Source organism: Canis lupus, chromosome 20, assembly GCF_011100685.1.
Source record: "Canis lupus familiaris isolate Mischka breed German Shepherd chromosome 20, alternate assembly UU_Cfam_GSD_1.0, whole genome shotgun sequence".
NCBI lineage: Eukaryota > Metazoa > Chordata > Mammalia > Carnivora > Canidae > Canis > Canis lupus.
This window is the reverse complement of record NC_049241.1, coordinates 1,818,799-1,842,085: the sequence shown is the minus strand read 5'-3', so window position 1 is coordinate 1,842,085 and position 23,287 is coordinate 1,818,799. Positions and strand designations below refer to the sequence as shown.

Below are 23,287 nucleotides of genomic sequence, written 5' to 3'. Positions count from 1 at the left end.
TTTGTCTGGTTGGGCACGTTGTTGCCTATGCCTTTGACCCTTTCCCCTGTATTTGTCTCTAAATATAGGAAGGTTTTTAAAAATATATTTAACATTTTTCTGAGCTTTCAAACCCTTGGGATTGCTGATCTCATGGAGTAATCTCGGGCTGTGCTGTGATTGCTGCAAGCATGATTGGGAAGGTGCAGAGCGTCCTGTTATGTTCTCACAGACTTTTTATTCCTTGATCTCATCGCATCCTGGAAGTTTCTGGGAGTCAACGCCTTGCCCCGCCCCACAGCTGTTGCCGGTTTATAAACTTTCTGTATATTCAGAATTTTTATCAGACAGATCTGGGTGAAAGGTCTAGTATTTCTGGATGATTTCGACTAATCCAGAATCTGTTCGCAAGGCAGAAAACGAACAGGAGAATGGCCCCCACAGGCATGACACGTGGGAGGTGATCGCTACTCCCAGAGTGGGAATCAGCCTCCCTCAGCTGTCCAAACCAGAGCCGTCATCCTATAGCATGATGCAAAAGGAAGATCCTCTTGCTCGATGCCAAGAACCTTAGTTATGACACTTTTTGTCATGCTGTTTTCTCTTATTTATACAGTAGAGAGGAGGATATTTTCAAATAAATCCTCTAAACATGAAATCCTGAAAGTGCATTCTTTCTAAAATGCCACACCGTTAACTGCCTTTTAGCTGGTTACATTATAAAGGATGTTGTAACAGCTACAAAAAAAAAAAAAAAAAAAAAAAAAAAAAAAAATTCTGAGCCAAAATGTGTTTCCATAGGCCATATGCTGAATCCTGGCATCTTTATACCTTTTTCAAGCTGTTGTCAATTAGTAAAGAAATTAATTTCTGTCTTTATGTCCTTTGTAAAGCCGAGTGTGTACGTGGATGCTGCAGAGAGTGGCGGTGGGAGGTGGTCTCCTTTGGTGGCAGGTAGCTCGGTGTGGGGGCAGCTGGGAGGACAGACACATGCTGCTCGAAGGGTCCGTGCAAGGAGGCCTGGACCGTCAGCAAACACATGAGGAGGAAATGGCTTTTGTTGAGGGAAACAAACTATTTTTCAGGCCAACAAGCTGTGATCTTGGACTTCTTGCCATACACACGTTTTGTGAAAGAGAGAAAGAGCAGGAGACAGGAGCACGCAGAACCTGCCTGGTCACACGCTCATTGCAGCCCCAGCTGGGGACAGACGCAGGGCGAGGTGGCACACAGCCCCCGTCCCGCCTGGATGCCCACTCCCTGGAGGGTCCTGGGCCCTCGGACTCTGTCCCCCTCTGTTCCCACACTCTGCTCCTAGAAGCTAACGAGGGCGTTGGGAGCACAAGTGGGGTGTGTAGGCTGTGACTGAACAGGGTTTGCTTTTTCTATTTTGTTTTGTGTTTGGTGGCAGCAAACAGACATATGGCCTTCAGCTTAAGGATGCAATTCTTTTACTTTTAACTGGTCGTTGGTCTTACGTCCTTCCACTTTGGTAATATGCCGTTGCCGAGGGGGTTTCTGCTATGGGAGGTCACAGAGCACAGCACACAAGCCAGACCTTCATTGGAAAACAGGCTTTGAAACCATGATCTCTAAAGTAGGAAGGAAATATGGGGGTGCGGGCATCCTGCACTGAGGTTAAACACTGGAAGTAGATGGCACAGCATGGCCGTGGGGAACCGGACAGCTGTGGCTTGCTGGTGTAGGCGACCTTTGGGCTGGTTTCCTGTTGCCTCACCTTTGGGTGCATTCCCTGTGGCTCATGCAGTCACACAGAGCTGCCTACACCAGGGCTTTTAAATGAGTCATCCCTGAGCCTGGATTATTTTATGAACCATTGTTTGGGTCACATTTGTATTCTATGCTCACTCCCCACCAAAGGTGGAGAAGAAAAACCATGACTTGAGCTACGTCATCTTTAGACCAAAACAATAGCTTTCCCTACGCATTTGCCTGGAAACAAAGTAGGTTTTCCACCTCCCATAAAATAAACAAAGGCACAGCTCCTTGTGGAAAGAAAGATGTAATGAGACTCACATTTCCATACTTTGCTGGGGACAACGAGAACTGTCCATTGGGAAAGCATTTTCGGTTCTACTAATGGGGACTCCCCCAGATAGTCATATCTTTGGATCCGGAAACCCCATCTTGGCAAGTTAGTCCTAACAATCCTATAAACATCTGTAACACGGTGCTCATCCCAGTGTTATTTACAGCAGCAAAGATTGAAGGTGATCATTGAGAATAGTTAAGTGAGTCTTGATTTGATTCTCCTGATGGAATACCGTGCAGTCAGTGGAAATCATGAGTACAGATTACGTAACAATGCAGGGGTGGGGGGGCGGGATATTCATATATCATATATTAAATTACAAATCAACTCGAGGCTCCCAGTACGAAGCCATGACCAGGCACACAGCAGGTATGTAAGAAACATTTATTTGGTTGACGTGAGCTGCTTTTCCATCTTCCTGCAGCAGCTCTGTTAGAGAAGGTAGGCCTCGTCGGTTAGCAGGATTGACCTCCTCCCCACCCCATGTTCTAGTACGTGTCCCTAGGGACTGGACATGGGATGGTGGTGTTGACTGAACAAGGAGTCAACTTATGCTCCTTGGCTGTTCTTGCTGGAAGGCGTGTCCATGGCCACCTCCACCTAAACCTTCTGTGCCTTTGTAAGGCATGTGCATCCTGGGTGTCCTAGCAGGAGGCCCTTGCCTGATGAAGGGCAGAGCCCCTGAATCTCAGGCTGGGAAGAGCCTGAGGGGCCCAGGCCAGCCTGCTCTGGCCCAGCCAAGGTAGTGTCCAGAGCCACACGAGGGCAGATGGCCATTCCCAGGGGCCATAGGGAATGGTATGATTTTGTGGGTTATTAAAAACATAAGTGGTGAGCTCTTTAGGCAGCATGCCACAATTTGAGGTTTTTTTCTCCCAGCGATGTGTCTTAGAGGCCATCCTAGGTCAGTTCACACAGTTCATGTTGACAAGCCATTGGAGTGAGACCAAACTTGAGTAATGCTCATTTCTGCTTGGTGAGGGCAGAGGTGGTTTGTTGTTTTTCGTTTGTTTGTTTAGTTTCTTATTTCTGCAGCTAGAACTTACTGATCTTTTTGTGCCCAGCATTGACCTACCTGGCACTTTGTGCACATTATCTCCATTAATCTTACCAACAATCCAAGTCGAGAAGGGCTATTTTTACCCACACTTTGCAGCTCAAAGAAGTTGCAAACCCTATATGATGCTTTAGTATAATGAAGCCAGATTGGACCTGAGGATGTCTAACTGCAGAGTTGCCCCCACCTAACCCCACACTCTGTGGCTACCTCGATGCTTGTCTGGTTTTCTCCAGAGAGCTGCCTTGAACATGTATTACTTTACCTTCAACTGATACATGTGGCCAGTGGCTAGCGTACAGATTAGCACCCTGCTACAGTCCTACCACCTGATGGCACAAAGTGCCTTGGCGCCCTACAGCTGGGTGGCTGGGGAATGCTCACTCCACAGAGGGGCTGGGCCACAGCCGCAGGACCGTGCTCCATCCCTCTGTGCCGGGAGATCACTGTGTCCCGGTGGTGAGGGTGGGCAGAGAGCCAGGTGGCCAGTCTCTAACCTCTTCACAGACAGGGCCATCAGGGATCTGGGGCTCAAGCTAGCAGAGCCCCTAGAACCCTGGCAGATGGCTTCTGCTAAAGGCCTCCCTTTGCTTCATCCCCTGTTCTGACACGACTGAGTTGGTGGGGAATGCCTGAGGTTGGCCTCCAGGCCCCCAGCCTCCACCCCTCCACCCTTATCATGTGGGACTCCTACCCAGCTTACTCCTTAGGGAAACAAAGCTTCCTGGGGTGTGGCTTGCCCCCACATCTGCTTGAGGAATCTACAGGAAAGATCTAAGTCATCGTTCACAAATTTCTAGGACTCATGGGCACTCTTGACATAATTCTCACTTGCTACCCTCTTGTGTCATGTTATTACATAATTAATGCCAGTTTTGAGGAGCAGATGACTTCCCTGTATCCTGGCAGTGGTCAGTGATGTGCTGGAACTGAAAATGACACAGCAGATGTTCCAGTGCAATGAATGCAGGGCTGCTTTGGGTCCAGACCCTGGGTTCATAATAACCTAATAACAACAGTAGGCATTTATGGAGCACTTACTGCGTGCCATGCACAGCGCTAACCACCTCACCCTCAGGCTCTCACTTAATCCTCACAGTGCCCCATGGAGTGGGCTTTGTGAGTGAGTGCCCATTGCTGCAGGGGAGGAAGCTGAGCTTTTGGGGGTGAGGCCACCTGCCCCAGGTCACATGGAGACAGAGCCAACTCCACCCTTAACCCCAGTCCTCTGGTGCCTGGTCTTCTCTGGCTTTTGCCTCCTGTCTTTGCATTAGATGGTGATCCTCCAGTGAGAGTTGTTATCACCATACAAGAGGAATCACAGGCCCGGGAGGCTGGCATAGGCACAGGCATATAATAAAAACTTAACAAATGGGTCTCTTTAATTTTTGCCTTCATAACATCTTATGTGTGTATCTTGAATTTGCACCTCATTTACATTGTGCTGCTGGGAACATGTTGGCCACTTCTCGCCTTCTCTGAAAGCTCTGGGACCCTGATCTCAGCTGGTCTTGGGCGCTTGCACCTCTCCAAGGCTTTAAGTAAGCTTCACTTTATGTATATTGAAAAGATAGCATCTCACATCTTGGCAAAATGAATCTGCGCTTGTTTTAAAGCAATCCTCCTTTACCATGTGCGTACCGCTGTTTTTTCTGTTAGCGCGTGAAAGAGGTTCGACAGAAGCTGAACTTGGGTGCAGCATTTCTGTTTTTGTCATGTTTACCTGACCCTAAGCTCCAAGCAGCTGAAGAGCATCACATGGGAACTTCTGGAATTGGGTGGAGGACATGACAGATCCAACTTAATGTTTTGGAAGGGGGAGAAAGGTCTGTTACATGTTAAACCTGGGGAGTTTTAATTCTCAGGAAACTGAGCTGAAAGGTTATTTAATGCCTTGTCTCTAAGAAGGCCATGGTTGTCCTGAGGATGTAGACCAGCTGTCCTCCATCTCTTTGGGAGCTGGACAAGACAAAACTCTTATAAGTGTGAGAAATACAGGTTAGACACGCGGAAGAGCTCTGGCATGGACGAGTGCTGACCCCCGAGACAGTTTACGAGTTTTCTCATCTGAAACTGTATGTAGGGCAAGGGGGGGTGGGTGACAGCTAGCATATGCCAGTGACCTCCTGTATGCCCGGTAGGTTATTCGATTTCATTTATCCCCCCAACTTTAGGAGACATGCCTTCCAGTTTTACACTTGGGCAAGTAATCGAGGTAGCCACCATCTTAAAATTCCCTCGCTTTGTTATTTTTTGCTTTTATCACATTGGTATGGCACTCTCAAAAAATACATTGTTTGTAGGGCACGTAGGTGGCTCAGTTAGTTAAATGTCTGCCTTTGGTCAGGATCCCGAGGTCCTGGGATCGAGCCCCACATCAGGCTCCCTCTCAGCGGGGAAGTCTGCTTCTCTTTCTGCTTGTGCTCTCTCTCTCTCTCTCTTTCTCTGTCAGATAAATAAATAAAATCTTTTAAAAATATATGTATTGTTTGCTTTTGCTTGGGTTTTTTTTTTAGCTTTATATAAAATGGCTAAACTGCACACTTACACAGTCTTCTGTGACTTGCTTTTGTTCACTTTATGTTTGTTACTAAGATTCATCCGTGTTGCAGGATGTAGCTTTAGCTTATAACACCTGTAGAGTAATCCCCTTTGCTACAAGTTGTCCATCTCTGGCTGAGAAACAGGCTGCTCCGGTCATATGCCTGTGCCCTGGTGTGTGCACAAGAATTTCTCTTGGGCATATTTATACCTGGGGTGGAATTGTTGGGTTGTAAAGTATGGAATCTCAACCCTATGAGGCACCAGAATGTTTTCCACAGTGGCTGTACCAGTTTCTCTCCTTCAGTTATCATGTATGAGTTGCTGATTATGTTAGACCTAGAAGTGGGGGCTCCATTATGGCCTTCACCTTGCTCCTGCCAATGCCTATTTCACTCTGGCGCTCATCCACAGCTAATTCTCCCTCTGGATTTGAGAAGCTGTGACTCCCACAACTGGCTGCTGCTGGTCCAGTCACATGATTCTCACGGCCAGAAGCTCCACGATGACTGATGATCGTCTGTCTGGTTGGCCTGACCACACATCATGTAGGGGTCCCCCCCAACCTGGTGCTTCTCAATCTCCTGGGGTAAGCCAGAAATGCAGAGGCAACACCCTAATTGGGGAGGAAGTGCCTGTCCTCTTACCAGTGGATGTCCCCAAGGAAATCATAGCCAGCTTCCCAGAGCCTAGGCCAAGTTAGCTCCACATCCCCTCCCATGGCTGCCTTGCCCATGGGAAGAAAGGTCCTCTAGAAAATCAAGAACAGAGGACCTCAGCGGTTCTCACTGGGCTGCTGCGAAGAAATACAACAGAGCTAATTGCACCTTGGATCTCCATGGGTGTGTTGTGAAGTTGAGCCAAAGCCAAGACCAGAGCCTTTTTCCTTGTTCTTTCATCTTTTCAGAGTTGGTTTCTTTGGCAGGACACCTGTGTGGTCTGTGGGAAGGCAGCCAGCTTGGAGGGCAGGGAGGCACTTCCAGAGGAGCAGAGGTGAGAAAGCAGGAGAGATTTCTGCTCTCACAGAAACCCTCACACAGGGTAGGAGCTAGGAAAACTGAAGTCCCGGGCCCCCACCACACACCCCTCACCAGAGACGCCAGGGCACTGCTTTCACAGGGCAGATGGCAAAGTTGGGATGTGGGCACCCTGAGGTCTCATGGAAATGGTGTCATCATTCTAGACTTGCCTCGCTGACCTGTACCTTTCAGAAGACAGAGGAACTGGTGCAGGTAAGCACTGGTCTGATGTTAACACCTGTACTCACAGACCTGCATTTTATTTTATTTTTTTAAAGGTTTTATTTATTTATTCATGAGAGACACACAGAGAGAGAGGCAGAGAGAGACACAGGCAGAGGGAGAAGCAGGATGTGGGACTCAATCCAGGGACTCCAGGATCATGCCCTGAGCCAAAGGCAGACACTGAGCCACTGAGCCACCCAGGGATCCCAGGCCTGCATTTTAAATACCACATGCTACATCTCTTCCCTGATGGTAGAGGTAAGATGTGGCTTACTAGCTCTGCCACCCTAAGGCTTTTTGTGGACTTCAAAGCTTCTGTGGGTCTCTAGGTCTACAGAGAAGGTCAGTGTTGCTGCAGGCCAGCCTCTGAGCTGGGGGCTGCTCTCCTCCATAGGGGGGCCTAGTGGGTGGAGGCAGGACCAGAGATCAAGACCAGGACCTCGGCCAGGGCTACATGTCCTTCTGCATTGAGGAAGGTCTCTGACTCACCATGTCTTCAGTCCACTCCACCCCAAGGGCCACTGCACACCCTGATGGCTCCATCCCTCCTCCCAGAGATGAAGTTCCCTCCTAACTCCTGGCAGCCAGAGCAAAAGCTGTGTCAGGGTTCCCTATACCTAGGGGGCAGGGCATAGATGTAGGCAGTGGACAAAGCCTTGGGCAAGACTTTCTGTGATGGTCTCATGGCAAAAGTGATCAAGTGAAGCCAGTTTTTAAACAAATGCACATGTCACTCTTTGTTAGACTGTCTCGGGTGCCCCTTCTCTCTAGATAGATGCCAACAGCCAGACTATGGCCCCAAACCCAAGGCAGCACACTCCCTCCCACCTGGGATCCTGGTCCATCCACTCTGTGCCTGGGGCAGAGGCCCGCGCACCCTGCCCATCGTGGACCCGGCCGTTCTTCCCAGCTTAGCTCAGAGAGCACGTCCTCAAGGGGACCCTGGCCCAGGGAGGCTGCTGAACCTCCCAGATGGGTCATCGTGTCCGTGCTGACACCTTTGAACACTGTGCACTCACAGTCATGAGGTCTTCAGTGAGTGTCTGTTGCTGTGTGCTGTGGTTCATTTTGGATGTTGGTCTCTGCCTGGCCTGTATGTTTATACTGTACCCCGCGCTCAAATATTTGAGAAGGCTCTCAAAGGGTGCTTCCCAGGGCCCGTGTTTGTACATGTGCAGGCATTAAAGAGCTCAGCCACGTGGCGAGTGTGACCTGCTCCACATGAGTCACTGCCGATCGACCCTTGCCCGCGCTTGCCTCATGGGTGAGCAGCTCCTGGCACAAGGGCACAGGCTCGGAGGCCAGAGGCCAGCTGTGTGTTCTCACAGCGGCTTCTTCATCCTGTTTGGAGGGGTTTTGCTTTTCATTCCACCAGCTTCCCAGCCTCCTGCCTCCTGCTCATGCTTCCCACAGAGCTGTGACAGTAAAACACTGGACCTGGAGTCTGCAGGGCCGAGCCCCATCCGTCTACCTGAGGGTCACTGTTCTCTGCTAAAAATTAGGGAATGGAACCCTAACTCACAGAATTGGAAGGATCAGATGGATTAAACCCTGGGAAAGGGCTTTGTAAATTATACACTGCCACTCAAATATCAGGTGGTGTTATTCCTGCTTTGTACACTCCCTCTTCCCTTAAGACTGAATTTTACCAGCTTTTTAAAAAAAAATTTATTTATTTATTTGAGAGAGAGAGCAAGCATGAGGGAGGGGGTAGGGGATGGGGTAACTGGGTGATGAGCATTAAGAAGGGCACGTGATGGGATGAGCACTGGGTGTTATACACTACTAATGAATTATTGCACACTGTATCTGAAATTAAGTATGTACTTTATGTTGGCAAATTGAATTTAAATAATAATAATAATAATAAAAAGATATGAGGGAAAGAAGAATCTGAGTTGTACGTGCAGACTGTTGCTCCATAGGCTCCGTCTACAGGGTGGGAAAGGAAATGTATCACATCCACTGTGACTGGAGTCATGGGGTTAAATCTCTTTGATGAGTGGCCATTATGAAAATACTGCCTACAATCCATTTCAACAGGCATTAATCAAGCACCTACCCACCGCCAGGCCTGTGTACAGAGCCCCAAAGCATGTGCAGATGAATAAAATAGGCTTGCCAGGATAGCCTGGCAAATATGGGGTGCACACATGCTGAACCTCCTCCTTCCTGTCCATAGCACACATCACTAATCATTCGCTATGCTCCTTTCTGCCCAGTCCAGCCAGACTAGCCTCAGAATCCTCCACGACACAGTACAGTGGGGCTCAAGAGCCACTAACCAAAGCTTTTGTCACCCTGGATCCAAGGACCCTCAGGCCATGGGGGGCAGATGGTGCTAGGGGAGAGAAAGAGGGCAAGTCTCATCAGCTCAGGTGTGATAGAGACAAGAAGTGCTTTGGGGTATGGAAGGGAAAAAAATCACACTTGCATCTGGAGGGCTACAGCTGACTTCATGGAAGTGGTCAGATTTGTACCTGGTCTTAAAGGACTTTGCTTCTGGCCTGGTGAAGGAGTGAGGGCACTGCCCCAGAGGGGCCAGCTGTTCCATGACAGGGACAATATAGATATGCTTTGACAAACAGTGGGCAGGTGGGTGTCAGTGTGCCTTAGAATGTTTCTATTGGGATGTCTGGGTGGCTCAGTGGTTGAGCATCTGCCTTTGGCTCAGGGCATGATCTGGGATCAAGTCCCATATTGGGCTCCCCATGGAGAACTTGCTTCTCTCTCTGTCTGTGTCTCTGCCTCTCTGTGTCTCTCATAAATAAGCAAGTAAGTAAATAAATAAATAAATCTTAAAAAAAAAAAAAAGTTTCTACCAAGGCAGAGGGACGAGTAAGAGCCTTTAGGGAAGGTCCCAAATCCTGGGCTGGAATGTGCAGACCGAGTTCTGGAAAGTGGGGGAGGTCTGGCTACGTGAGGATTGAGCAGCTCCCAGAAGCAGAGCAGGGCAGTGCCGAGCAGGTTAGAGCGCGGAGAGCTTGTGGGGGGCAGGAAGGCCGGACAAGAGACTGTGGCCTGTGACACCCAATGAGGGCCTCACCCCCTTCAAATGACAGATTCAGGAGGCTATGTATGCCTCAGGAAATCCAGAAGGAATTGGGCATCAGCTGGATGTAGGGATAGAATGAAAGTCCAAGACAACAGCCCTGTTTTGGCCTGAATGATTTGGAGAGACGATGGGGCCATGAACCAAAATGTAGAAGCCAGGAGGAGAGCCGGTTTGGAACCAGTTTAAGGAGCCATGGGACAGATGGGAATTTTTCAGACCAGGGACCGGCAAGATGGATCTGCAGCTCTGGAAAGAGCCAGGAGCCAGAGACTGTGTGGCCCGGAGACCTCTACACCAGGAGGAGAGTCAGAGGAGCCACAGACAGGAGCAAGGGGGAGCTGGGGAGTGCTGGGGCCTCCCTCCTGCCTGCTCTTAATCCACAGGAAGGATAGGAAGATACTGTAATGCTTAATAACAGGGAGATAGCTCCCGAAGAAGAAGCAGATGGGAGGACTTGAGCAGAAATTCAGAAATAGACTAGATTCAAGTGAAAATGGGAACTTCCATGTATTGCAATGATGACCTCACCATTTGATGAAGTAATGATGGACTTTTTTATGACTTTTGTTAAGACAGTGAAGACCCATCTGCATTTTGCAGCTCAACAGACATGGCAGGCACACAACACCATGAGTGTCCTTGATGCCACGGAGCTCGACACTTAGAAGTGATTCGTGTGAACTTCACGTTATATACGTGTTACCACAAAAAAAGAAATGAAACAATAAAATAACTCATAACGTATGACTGACAGCATCCTTTAGAACCCTGAAGTAGGGAAATCCTATATGACCAAGAATCAAAATTCAGAAGCCATAGAAAGAAAGGAATTATTATTTGGCTCTTTAAAAGTAAGACGCACCCGCACAGCTAAACACAACATAAATGAAGTCAAAGGGCAAAAGAGCAACTAATATAGAAAAAGTTCTTAAGGGACGCCTGGGTGGCTCAGTAGTTGAGCGTCTGCCTTTGGCTCAGGTTGTGATCCTGGGGTCCTGGGATTAAGTTCTGCATCAGGCTCCCCACTGGGAGCCTGCTTCTCCCTCAGCCTATGTCTCTGCCTCTCTCTGTGTATCTCTTATGAATAAATGCATAAAAATCTTTAAAAATAAGACAGAGAAGAAGAAGGAGGAGAAGGAGAAGAAGGAGGAGAAGGAGGAGGAGGAGAAGCAGCTCTTAAATATCAAGACAAAATGCAAGACCCTGATAGGAAAAAGAAGAAGAAGGAGAAGGAGAAGGAGAAGAAGAAGGAGAAGGAGAAGGAGAAGGAGAAGGAGAAGAAGAAGAAGAAAATATAGCTGGCTCTTGGAGAATAAGAAGGAAGTGTAGAAAAACTACACTTTCTCCCCTATCTTATGGGTAGAAACTCAAATGCAGTTGGCATGCTTTGTTGGTAAGGCTGAGAGAAACGGCCTTCTCCCCTACCTGGCTCATCAAGTCAATACAGGATATCTCACGTGGAGGGGAATTTGGCAAAAAATACCAAAGTGACATAGGCATGTTCCTTTCAACCAAGTGACCCCCATCTAGACATAGACCCCGAAGGCACACCTTCACCAAGGTGAAATTAGGCATCCCCTGGTTATTTGTTACAGCCAACTGTTTGATAAACAAGAGATTGACTAGCACACAAATAGCTTTCAATGTGGGGCACCTGGTGGCTCAGTGGTTGAGCATCTGCCTTCAGCTCAGGGCATGATCCCAGGGTCCTGGGATCGAGTTCCGCATCGGGTTCCCCACAGGGAGCCTCCTTCTCCCTCTGCCTATGTCTCTGCCTCTCTCTCTGTGTTTCTCATGAATAAATAAATAAAATCTATAAAAAAATAGCTTTCAGTGAGAGACTGCTTGAAGGAACTTCCATTCACTCAGGCAATGTCGTATCACACAGCAGTTCAACAAGATGAAGAAGAGTTCTGTAGCCTGGTTGTAATGAAATAATCTCCAGAATATGCTAAAAGTGAAAGAAAAGCCTATTGTAGAATAGAAGCATTGTATGGCATGTGACCTTTAATGCAAGAAAGGAGGGAAAATGCGAGTAGACAATTTTCATATTTTTTGCAAAAAGAAGTGCTTCAAGAAGAAAACAGAAAATAACGAAGATGGTTAACCATAGGGAGCAAGAGAGGAGAGGTAGAATAGATAGGCATAGAAGTGAGACTTCCTTGGATGAAGCTTCCTATAAATTTCCAATCATTGTATGAGGTCAATGTGTATGTATTCAGAAGAGAAAATTAAATTGAAAAGCATAACTTATAGCTGGAAACAAATTTCTTGAAATGTGAAATTAACAAGTCTAATAGTATATCAAATTAGTGACATAAACACACAGGGGAAATGATTATGACATATTTGTAATAACTTAAACTTTAAACATAAGACTGGCCCATAGCATTACTGAACTACAGTCTGCGGACATGGGGGGAGAGGTGAGTGGGGAATTGTTATGGGATGGGTGTATCAGACCTCTGGCTGCTGTGGCAAAACACTGTAGATGGGGTGGCTTAAATAGCACCCACTGATTTTCTGGCGCTTTGGAGGCTGGAAGCCCAGGATTGAGGTGTTGGCAGGGCTGTCTGAGGTGCCTCTCCTTGGCCTGCAGATCGTCCCCATTTCCCTGTGTCCTCACATGGTCTTTCCCCTGTGGGCATGCCCTTTAAGTCTCTGTGTCCTAACCTCCTTTGCTTATCAAGACACCAGTAGATTAAGGTTAAGACCCACCATATGGGCCTCGTTTTAGGCCTCCCCAAAGGCCCTGTCTCCAAATAAAGTCACATTCTGAGCCATAAGGATTTAGGACTTCGACATAGGAATTTGGGGATGGGAGGAGGAAGGGACACAGTTCAGACCATAACAATAGGTATGGAGTTTCAGTTTGGGGAACTTCTGTAGGTGGATGGTGGTGGTAGCAGCACAACTACGTGAATGTACTCAAGTCCACTGAACTCTATGCTGAAAGGTAGTTAAGAGGGTAAAACTTGTGTTATGTATGTTTTACCAAAATAAAAATAATAAAAATGGGGAGCTTGAGTGGCTCAATGGTTGAGCATCCACCTTCAGCTCAGGGTGTGATCCTGGGGTCCTTGCATCAGGCTCCCCGATGTCTCTGCCTCTCTCTCTATGTCTCTCATAAATAAATAAATAAAATCTTAAAAAATAAAATAAAATAAATTTAAAGAGGAGACAAAAATCCTCAGGGGGCAAGGGAGCAGAGGGTGCCATCGGGAAGGTGACAGAGCTGGTGGCACTGGGCTGCATATGACGGCAGGGCCAGAGCAGGGCAGCATGGCAGACAGGACAGTGGGAAATGGGGGCTTGCCGATGGCCCAACAATGTGGGTTCTGGGTTGGAGGTGTGGGCCGCCTGTCAGTTCTAGGCAGTAAGTCCTTGCCATCCATGAAAGGAGTGTTGCCATCATTATTCCCGTGACAGGTGCCTCACAGAGGTGGCGGGAGGGGTTTGGACAGATGCCCTGGCTGTGTGGCCCCTGTTCTCTGGGAGCTCTTTCTTTTTTGTGATTTTCAAACAGTTGCATGAGCTGCTTACAGCCTGAATAAGAAAGCCAGCGCGCTGTTTCTATAGCGACTGATGTCCTTCAGAGAGGGGAATACGTGGAGAGACCCTAAGAAAAGAACAAGGGGAAATGTGCAGTACAGAAATGTGACAGATCATAAAATCCAGGAGGAATACACTGTGACCTAGTTTTATTGCGGCTTTGTTGAGATCTCTGGCAAACACACTATTTCTCATTGTGTGTTTGTCATATTATCGTCACTGAAAGCTGTAAAATGGGGTGACAGCCTGCAACCCTTTGCCTGGCAAAAGGCTAACCTTGAAACACAACTGTGAGGATCAAAGAGCTGAGAAAAACCCAGAAAATTCTGAGCCCCATCACTTTTACTCCTGCCCACTTGGTAGATAATCAGGCTTGGTGAGACTCTGTGCACCTGTGCCTTCTTCCTTCCTTGGAAACGGCACACGGAGAGCCTCCTGGCTGTGTGGACAGCCTTTGCAATGTTTACATCCTGGCTTACCACTTCCAGCTGTGTGACCTAGGCCAAGTTCCTTGACCAGTCTGTGTTTCAAGTTCCTAAGCTGGAAAATGGGGAGAGAAGTCCCCCATGGGAGAGTGGTGGGAAAAAAAGGATTCGATGAGATGCTACACTCAGGTCCTCAGTAAAGAGCCACCTGTCATTCTGGTGGGGAAATCACTGAGCTTGAGCAGCAGACAGACTCCTGGTGACTGCGATTCTCATCTCCTGTTCACTTCCAGTTGGCCATGGACAGAGCGAAGGGGAAAGGATGGTGGTGTCTGACTTCCACGTTTTCATCAGGGACGTGTTACAGCACGTGGATTTCATGCAGAAAGACTACCCAGGGCTTCCTGTCTTCCTTCTGGGCCACTCCATGGTAAGTAGACCCCAGAAGACCTGATCCCCAGCCTCGCAGTGGGTGGCAGATGTGAGAAGGCCGTGATGAAGAAGAGGTGCTCCCCACCCCATCTGCTCTCTGCCTTTGTAGCATGTGCCCCCCCCCCCCGCCCCCGCATGCCCTATACTTGGAGCTCCCAGGCAATTTAGCTGGGGACGAGCCAGGTTTGGAATTCAGGAGACAGCCCCAGAGGGAGCTAGCTTCCCTTCGGGGCCCAAGTCCCAGGAGGCTTCCTGTCCATCCCTACTGGGACCTCAGCTATGGGGCCTCTTGGGAAATCAGTCTCTTTTTCAAGCTCTGCTGACCCCTTAGTGCCATTTCTCATGAGCTTCCCAAGGGCACTTCTCCCTGTAGAGCTGTTTCTCGGGGCAGGAACGTGCCCAAACCCTATGTGTACAAACGGGAACTAGAGACACAGCCTCCCCAGGGCAACCATTCCGTAAAGGTCATTCGAAATCCTTTTCACCTTGCAAATGTATGAAATCCCCTAAGAATCAACCAAGTGTCATCTTCAGACCTGTGGTCCTCAAATGGGCGGGCCCCAGGGCATATCTAGCTCCCAACAAGCTGACAAGTTGGCTGGCAGAGAATCTTGAACTGATGAAATTTGAATGTGGGGTGCAGGGGGAGGGTACTCTTCACTCTGGGGCAGGACTTCTGCCCCTCTTGTCACCACCTGTCCGGCTTCCTGGGTCTCTCTTACCCGCCTGGCCTCTGTAAGCACACGTGGTTTCAACTCTTGGTTCCAGTTACCCGCAGCTTCAGACAAACAACCAAGGCCCCAGGCTTTCAGCACCATCCACGTTCACTCAGTATTTTTCTTGGAACCTAAATTTCTGGGAGCCTGACCGAACCGGGAAAAAGAAAAAAAAGTATAGCGATCTGTCCATATAATCCGATTACAAAAACAAAAATCTCCTATTAAGGCTGACGGGATGGAGGAATTGGGGGCCTGCCAGCTTTTGGCTTGAAACGAAGTAGGAATGTGTTGTTTAACTTGCAGCCTACAAGCAGGAGCCTTATTTATATCTCTCTGAAATGTTTGCTCTTGGAAAACCCAGAGAAAAAACATGTGTAATAAAATAATTTCAGATCCAGTTTATCCAACATTCCATGGTGCCTATTCCAAGGTAGACCTCCCCAGGGCTCCAGGCCAGGACTGCAGCTTAGGAGGAGCGTGTAGATGGTGCTTAGTAGGAAGCTGTGCGCTGCTGGAAGCTGGCACGTGGCAACCCTGCCCGTTTTGCTTTGCAGGGAGGTGCCATCGCCATCCTCACAGCCGCGGAGAGGCCGAGCCACTTCTCTGGCATGGTCCTGATTTCACCTTTGGTTCTTGCCAATCCTGAGTCTGCAACAACTTTCAAGGTAAACGGACTTCCAGTTCTGTGCAAGTCTTGCAGTTCCCAAGACCCAGGGTGTCGATTTATGGCTAGAGTCTGGGGAAGAGGGCCGAAGTCTGTTTTTGGACTTCATGATCTGCTACGTGAAGGTTTGGACAAATAACAAACATTGTTGCCACTGGGGTTCTATAATTTCCAAAGCCAGGTGTGGTTGTTTTTTTTTTCCCCTAGAGATGAAAGAAAAATGATTTCCTGTTTATGCATGTTTTATTGGTGAGAGTTAAAAAAAGGGGAAAGGTGACAGGAATGCAGCAAAATAACCTTTGTTAACAATTTATGTTCAAGGCTTGAGCTGATTTTCATTGAATATTTGCCAACTTCAGCCAAAAGTGCCCAGTGAGTGGAACTGCAGGCCATTTGTAACGGTGCCGTAGAAGCATACTCACTGTAGCTCTGCTCCAGCCCAGAGCACTTTTCCCTCTGACTCTATTGATCCATCACTCTGTTTTATCCATCATTTTGGTTTTTGGTTACACTGTTATGGAGTAGCATGTGTGTACATGCTCTTGGTTCTGGGGCTTCCAGTGACTCTGACAAGGCAAATAAGCTAATAACAAATACAGTTGACCCTTGAACAACACAGATATGAACTCCATGAGCCCACTTAAACACGGATTTTTTTCAATAAATGTCGTACTATATTTTCTCTTCCTTATGATTTTTTCTTCCTTATGATTTTCTTAATAACATTATTTCTTTAGTGTACTTTATTGTAAGAATATAGTGTATGATACATACAAAATATGTGCTGATCAACTATGTTATCAGTAAGGTTTCCAGTCAACAGTAGGCTATTAGGAGCTAGGTTTGGGGGGAGGAGGTTGTCAGAGTTCTACATGATTTTCCACTACCCGGTGGTTTGGCACCCCTAGCCCTGGAATTATTCAAGGGTCAACTGTAAGATCTAGGAGTAGAACAGGTGCTTTCTCTGAGAAAGGAGATGAAACCATGGCCTCGCAGGACTGCTTGCTGTGAACATGAGTTGTGAATGTTACAGACCCTTTAGCGGCGTGGGGTTTAAGAGAGCACATAGCCACACACGAGAGCGGAGATCCCAACCCCGTGGATCCCCAGGGTAGGGTCAATCTTATGGGGCTGCTGCCTGAGCCAGTTATCAGAACTCTCAAAGGATGTGGGGGTGAGATGGGGAGTCAGGGGGCCCTGAGGAACTGGGCGGCCATCAGCCCATGGCTTAGCCTACTTTCCCTGGCCTCACCATCAAATGATGGCAGGACATTTAAATAATTGCCTTAGCTTGATTCCTCCAGTATTCTCCTGAGAATCCAAACGGGGGAGCGCAGTGCAGGGAATGAAACCTTATGAAAATGTTTTCAAAGTGTTTCCTCCAGCCCACAGCCAGAGATGGGTGGGCAGGTCCTGTGTCCAGGCTTTCGCTTAGATACAGGAATGTCACCAAATTGAAATGGAGGCAGGCTGAGTAAAAGAGAAACCTGGAACTGTCTGATGGTTTAACCAGAGAACAACGATTTACTTAATTGGCTGAAGAACAGAGATGCACAAGCTTCTTCGAATTTTACCCCATTTTAAGGAAACCGCCACTGACTTATTGAAATCAACTATCATTAGTAAATTTCAGGGCTGTGTGGAGGCCACCCTGGCTCTGCCATGGAAAGAAATAAAGGTAATTCATAGAACCACAGGGAAAATGCACGGATGAGCTACTTCATGGTCAATGAAACGTGCAAGAGGAGGTAGGACTGTGGGGACAGCTCCCATCATGAGTGTGATTATATGAAGCCAAATCACTCAAATCAAGGTTATTTTCTAAGTAGAATAAGCAAGACCAGGATCACCACAGTGGAGAGGGGAGTTCTCACTGCATCCATATTCTCTGACTCAGGAAGATTTACTCAGTTCACCGATTGCCAAGCATGGGCACTTTCTTGTGCACTATCGCCCTAGGGAGAGGTTGTGACCTTGCTTTGTGAATGGGAACACTGAGGCTTGGGCAGGGTGAGTGACTCTCCAGGATCACACAACTTGTGTGATTGATTTGGATCTGGGGCTGACCACTCTCCGTCTAGGATGCTTTCCCTTAGAGATAAGTGGAGACCATGAGGCTCACCAGATACAATGCACATGGGGGTCATGGTAGCAGGGCCCGGAGGTGGGCCACAAGGCTTCCCCTCAGGGTCACTGGCAGAGGTGGAACTCTCGGGCAAGGCTGCCAGCGTGACCTCTCGGGGCTCTGTGCTAATAGATCACCTTGTCAAATCAGGAACCAGCCATCCCTGGGGGGTGCTGGTCTCCAATTATTAACCAAGACAAATTGGATTTCCTGTTGCCCCCAGACCTGAGGACACATCTTCCCCACCATGAAATCTGTTGCTGCCTCTGGGTCTTGGGCAATTTTGACTGACAGAGTCTCTGATTCGTTTGCCTACCCGCCCCCGGGGTGACTTGATTACCCCTGCACGCATCAGGTCTTGTCTAACAACCTTCCTGACAGAGTCTCATAGAATGTTTAAAATTTAAACATCTTTAGAATAATTCATTCATATCGTTCAAACTCTGGACGACGAGAGAGGATAGACAGCACGGGGTCTCTCTGCCCGGAGGTGGGCAGCCGGAGTGTCCGTCCAGCTGGGACACGCAGGCACCCTCCATCCGGTCCTGTGTTTTTGCACAAATGAAAATACCCCCTTTGTGCTTTCTGTCGGCTTGTTCCTTTTTGAGGGTTTGGCTTTAATTCAGTTATTTTACTTTGAGATACCTCTTGCAGCTCCCTCCCCAGCAGGATTAGCAAAAATAGTTCAGGATGGGGCCTGGATCAGGTAAGATCTGTGAGCCCCACTACAGACCTCAGACATGAGGTGGAGGAGGGGGCCTTCCCGGGGCCGCGGAGCACAAAGCCGGAGTCCTGGCCCTGGGCCTCCTCTCCCGGAGCTCAGCCCATGGACTGTTGCGACCATTTGTTTTATGGGACCAAACTCCTGCTGGAGACACTCCCCAAATCATCAAAGCGGGCAGCATGAGGCATCTGAGTCTTTGAGTAGACAGGCATGTGGAAGATGACAGCCCCCACCCCCTGGAATGGGGAATGCTGATCCCCCCACCAGACTACAGCCTTTGCCACCCCCACCCCGGTCCCCCACACCCCGCCAGACCTGCATACATCTGGTCTTAACCTCCATGCTCCCTTTTCCTTTTTTTTTTCCTTTTCCTTTTTTCCAACAAATTGGGGTATATCGAGCCCAGAGAACAGACAAAGGAGACTTCTGGCCCCCAAACCCTGTCTGTGTTTAGAATGTGGTTGCACAAGGGAAGTGACAGCAGGAGAAATTTGGAAACAATATCCAGTGTATCAGAATGAGTCTCAGCTGCTTATGAGGCCATTTCATGGGGAATTATCTCCATGTCTCACCCCCTGAGAGCAGCAGGGCTAGAGTCATTCCGGGGTACAGAGATGACACCCTTGGCTGCCCTGCTAGAGGGTGTATGTGTTAGACTCTGGTCTCCTTACTTAGCCTTGCCCTGGAACAGCGTGCAGGAACTCAGGGCAGGTTGCAGAGCCATTAGCTTTTCTAGGAGGGGGTGGTGAGGTAGGGTGAAGAACACCAGAAATCCCCCTGGGCCGTGCTTGGGGTCAGGATGGGGGCTCACAGCCTGCAGGAAGGGTAGTCCTCTAAATGATCTTCTCTGCCTCTTTCCTGAAGGTTGTCCCCTGGGATCCAGGGTCAGGGATGCAGGAGCCAGCCCAGCACTTCCAGATGCTTCCATTCCCCATCAACCAAGGCAGCTGGCCAAGTAGAGAGAGGAGGGCTGCCATGAACCTAGCCCTCAGTGAAACACTGTTTCAATTCCTTTCCGTCACCGCCCAGTAAAGAGGGAAAAATAATTCCCAATTCACAGACAAGGACACGAGGCCAATTGTCTTGCTCAAGGTCAGCTTGGGCCCCAGCCCAGGCCAGTGAGCAAGACAGGATGCTCTCTTTCATCCCAGAATATCCTGCCATCAGCTTCTCTTGACTTGAGCACATTCTCATCTGTTTGTAGTCACTGGGCTCCAGAAGGCCCTGGGGATGATCTGGGGGCCAGGGATGGAGGGCAGGTGGGTGGCAGCAGGGGAAATTGCTACTCTTTCTCACTTGCTGTAAAGTTAGAGCCAGAAACCAGGACCTAATAAGGTTCTGTGGCTTAGTTGGTTAAAGCACCTGCCTAATAAACAGAAATCAGGACCTAAACTACGGTCATGAACTGGCCCGTGAATCTGGCAGCTGTGATGTACCTTGGTGGAGGTGGGGTGTACCTCTGTCCTGCAAGCACCTGGGCTGCCCTAGCTAGAGGTTCAGACCCCTAGACACTTGACATTCAAGGAATGAGTCATCTCCCCAGCACATCTTTGGGGAGCCCCTGCTGTATGTCAGGCATGGGGCGTGCAGCGGTGAGCAGCTGCGCCCTCCTTCCCAGCTCAGCTTATAGAAAAGGCACAAGGCACTTTCCAGTCTCGGCTGGCCTGAGGGTACATCCCTCCCCCACCAAGAAATTCTAAGCTGACCCTTGCACAGACGCCTCCTTCACAGGAGGCCTGGGGTTCTGGCCCCTTTTGCACAGGGCTCCTGCTGGAGCCACTTTAGAAGATAGCGATTGTCATTCCCTCCCTCGTGTCAAGTCTTTCAGTGGCAGAAGCTTAAAAATGATCTTAGGGAGCCATTAAAACCTTTTGGATCAATAGAGGCATTTGTGCAAGTCACTAGTATTTAAAGTGATGGGCGCTGCACTTCATTCAGGAATGCCCCCGAGGGTGTGTCACAGGCCAGTGACACACTCTGGCCTCTTGCTCATCAGGAGGTGCACCTCACTTCTGAGAGAGTTGTCCTTTTTTGTGGGTGCAGTAGGTTGGGTTTTTAGCTGTGACCGTGACGTTCATTGCACAGCCGCAGGCCACATGCTTTTCCTGAAGTCTTTGCTCTGAAAAACATCAGCAGATGCTCTGTCTTCAAACAGCCATGGAGTATTTGTTGAGCTTCTCCTGGGGCCAGAAGGCAGGAGGGTGGTTAAGGATGAGCTCCGTGGGACCTGGGTCCCGGGTAACCTCCCCAGCCAGGCTTTGAGGGTCACTGCATTATCCCCATTTGAGGGATGAAGACACTGAGGACCGGAGACTTTCTTGGTGATGCGGAACCAGAGTTCGAATCCAGATTTGCCTGGCTCTCAGCCTCCTTTTTCTGGGGCTGGCAACTTGGTGCCCATTAGCTGTAGGTCTCGGTCCCCAAATTATCCTCCGATGATGAGACCTGCGGTTCCTGCTGAGTCAGCACCTCTGGGAGCTCCTGTGGGGGCACAAACCTTTGGGGAGGGGGGTCATGGATGGTGGGGGTGGTCTGTGGTCATCCCTCCCCTGAGCTGGATCTGAGGCGATCTCCATACTCCTGCAGGATTATCCGAAGAGCCTGAGCGAACTGGCAACAAGAAGGTTATTCTCTTCTATTCCAACTTCTTTATGGGTGAGCTGCACCCCTCCTTGGCACCTCTCCCAGCTTCCTTTGCCTTCTCTTGGAAGGAGCTGGGGGGCTCTTGCTGCTGATGGTGGAGGCTGAGGGAGATGATGGTGGAGGCTGAGGAAGATGATGGTGGAGGCTGAGGGAGATGATGGTGGAGGCTGAGGAAGATGATGGTGGAGGCTGAGGGAGATGATGGTGGAGGCTGAGGGAGATGATGGTGTGGCAAGGCAGCCACCTGGGCAGCCTGAACAGACTTGATCCTCAGGGTGTGGGCTCTGTCTGTCAGGCCCTTGCCACTGCCGCTCTTTCCTTACTACGTGCCCTTCCTACCCTCATACCCCCTTCTCAGCTTGTCTGACTCTCTGCATCACCATAATCAACCCGCTTAGTTCTTTCTGCCCTATTGGCTGATGGAATAAACAACCCATAAAAGAAGGGCAGGGAAAGGGAATATCTTTTGCAACTGTTTAAGGCATCCTGCCCCTGCAACCTTCTTGGATTTTTTTTGTGGGGAAGATGCTAAGCACCTAATTCTTTTTAAAATTTTTTAATCTGCATATTGTCAGCCAAAGATTTGCCTCAACCCAATTACATCTTGTTAGAAATGTGGTTTGGGACTTTGCAGCTTTAGAAAAAGAGCTAAGGGTCAGTCCTGTCCAAACATCTTTTATCCTGGCTCCTTCAAAAGGGCAGCATGCCTTTTAGAGACATCCGTGTGCCAGCCTCAACTCTGTCCATACCCGGACCCATCCGGGAGTGGATGAGAGCATTTTTTCTACTCTGGTTGAACGCTGGAATCACCCAGGGAGCTTAAAAGAAAAAAAAAAAAATGATTGACTCCAGGGCCCCACCTCAGACTAATTCCATCAGAATCTCTCAGGGTGGGACCTGGGAAGAGGCATTTGTGATGCTTCCCCGAGACATACCTGCATCCCCACCCTGTCAGCCTTCACAGTGCACAAGAATGCCCCGGGGTCTGTGGAAATGTTGACCTTGGTCCAATTAGGCCAGAGTCCCTAGGAGCTGCTGGTGCTGCTCATGCTGCTGGTGTGAGGACCACACTTACAGGAGGCAGGGAGAGGGCTGGCTGGGGGCGCTGCTCCCACTACCCTTACTACACTAATGGGATGGAAGGAACAGAAGGTTCCAACAACAGTGCTGTCTTCCTGGGAAGGCAAGGTGCCCATGTCACTCCAAGGGACTCCCTGAAGTCAAGAAGCCTCCCTCAGTTTTCCCTCCCTGGGCCTGTCCCGTGAATGGGGTGCCAGGCATCTCTGCGGGCTCTCTCTGGTGTTGACTCACACCCAGGGCTTAGCAGTCTCCCGGTGCCGAGGCCCTGTGGAGGTCTGTGGGGTTGAGAGCCAAGACACCACCAGGCTGACGAGAGAGAAGGCTAGTCTGTGCCCCCTGCCTTCCTGGAGGGTCTGCAGCCTCCTCTGTGTGTGTGCCTGAATCACCGGCTCTCCTTGCTCCCACCCCAGTGTCTGCCTCTGCGCCCTGTCACGGGACTCATACTGTCCTGAGCTGCTCCTTTAGGTGCATTCGCCCAACCTGGACCCCCGGTTCCGCTCCCTCAGAGGAGCAAGAGTGGCTGCTGCCCTGTGAATCCTTGTGGAGGGAGGTGCACAGCTGGTCACATCAGTGGCCCAGCCACCCACCACCTCCAGTCCTGAGCATGACGCACCCTTGCCATGTCTCTTTCTGCTTGTTCTTTGGGGGAGAAGGCCTTTGGCAGCTGTGGGAGGGACCAGTCTCCCCAGCACTTGGCTCACTGTACTGAGGAGGGGGAGGCACGGCGGCCAACTCATCTGCCCTGTTTAGTTTCCTCCAGAGACCAAACCTGGCCATTATGCATTTTGGGATTTTTTTGCTTTTTAAAAACATTTTGTTTATTTATTTGAGAGAGAGCGAGAGCATGGTGAGGGGGCAGGAGACAGAAGCAGACTCCCCGCTGAGCACAGAGGCCCATGTGGGGCTCCATCCCAGGACCCCGAGATCATGACCTGAGCTGAAGGCAGCCACTTAACTGGCTGAGCCACCCAGGTGCCCCTGGCATTGTTCATTT

At 49.3% G+C, this 23,287-nt stretch overlaps 1 protein-coding gene across 3 annotated transcripts in view; it reads left to right on the top strand.

The window, feature by feature from the left end:
* Positions 1-23,287, top strand: part of MGLL (monoglyceride lipase) — a 114,586-nt gene that overhangs the window by 68,284 nt on the left and 23,015 nt on the right. For all 3 annotated transcript variants that reach the window (XM_038565463.1, XM_038565461.1, XM_038565462.1), the window contains 2 exons: positions 14,200-14,336; positions 15,612-15,722. In XM_038565463.1, coding sequence (XP_038421391.1) covers positions 14,200-14,336; positions 15,612-15,722 — 248 coding nt within the window. The remainder of the gene's footprint in view (positions 1-14,199; positions 14,337-15,611; positions 15,723-23,287) is intronic.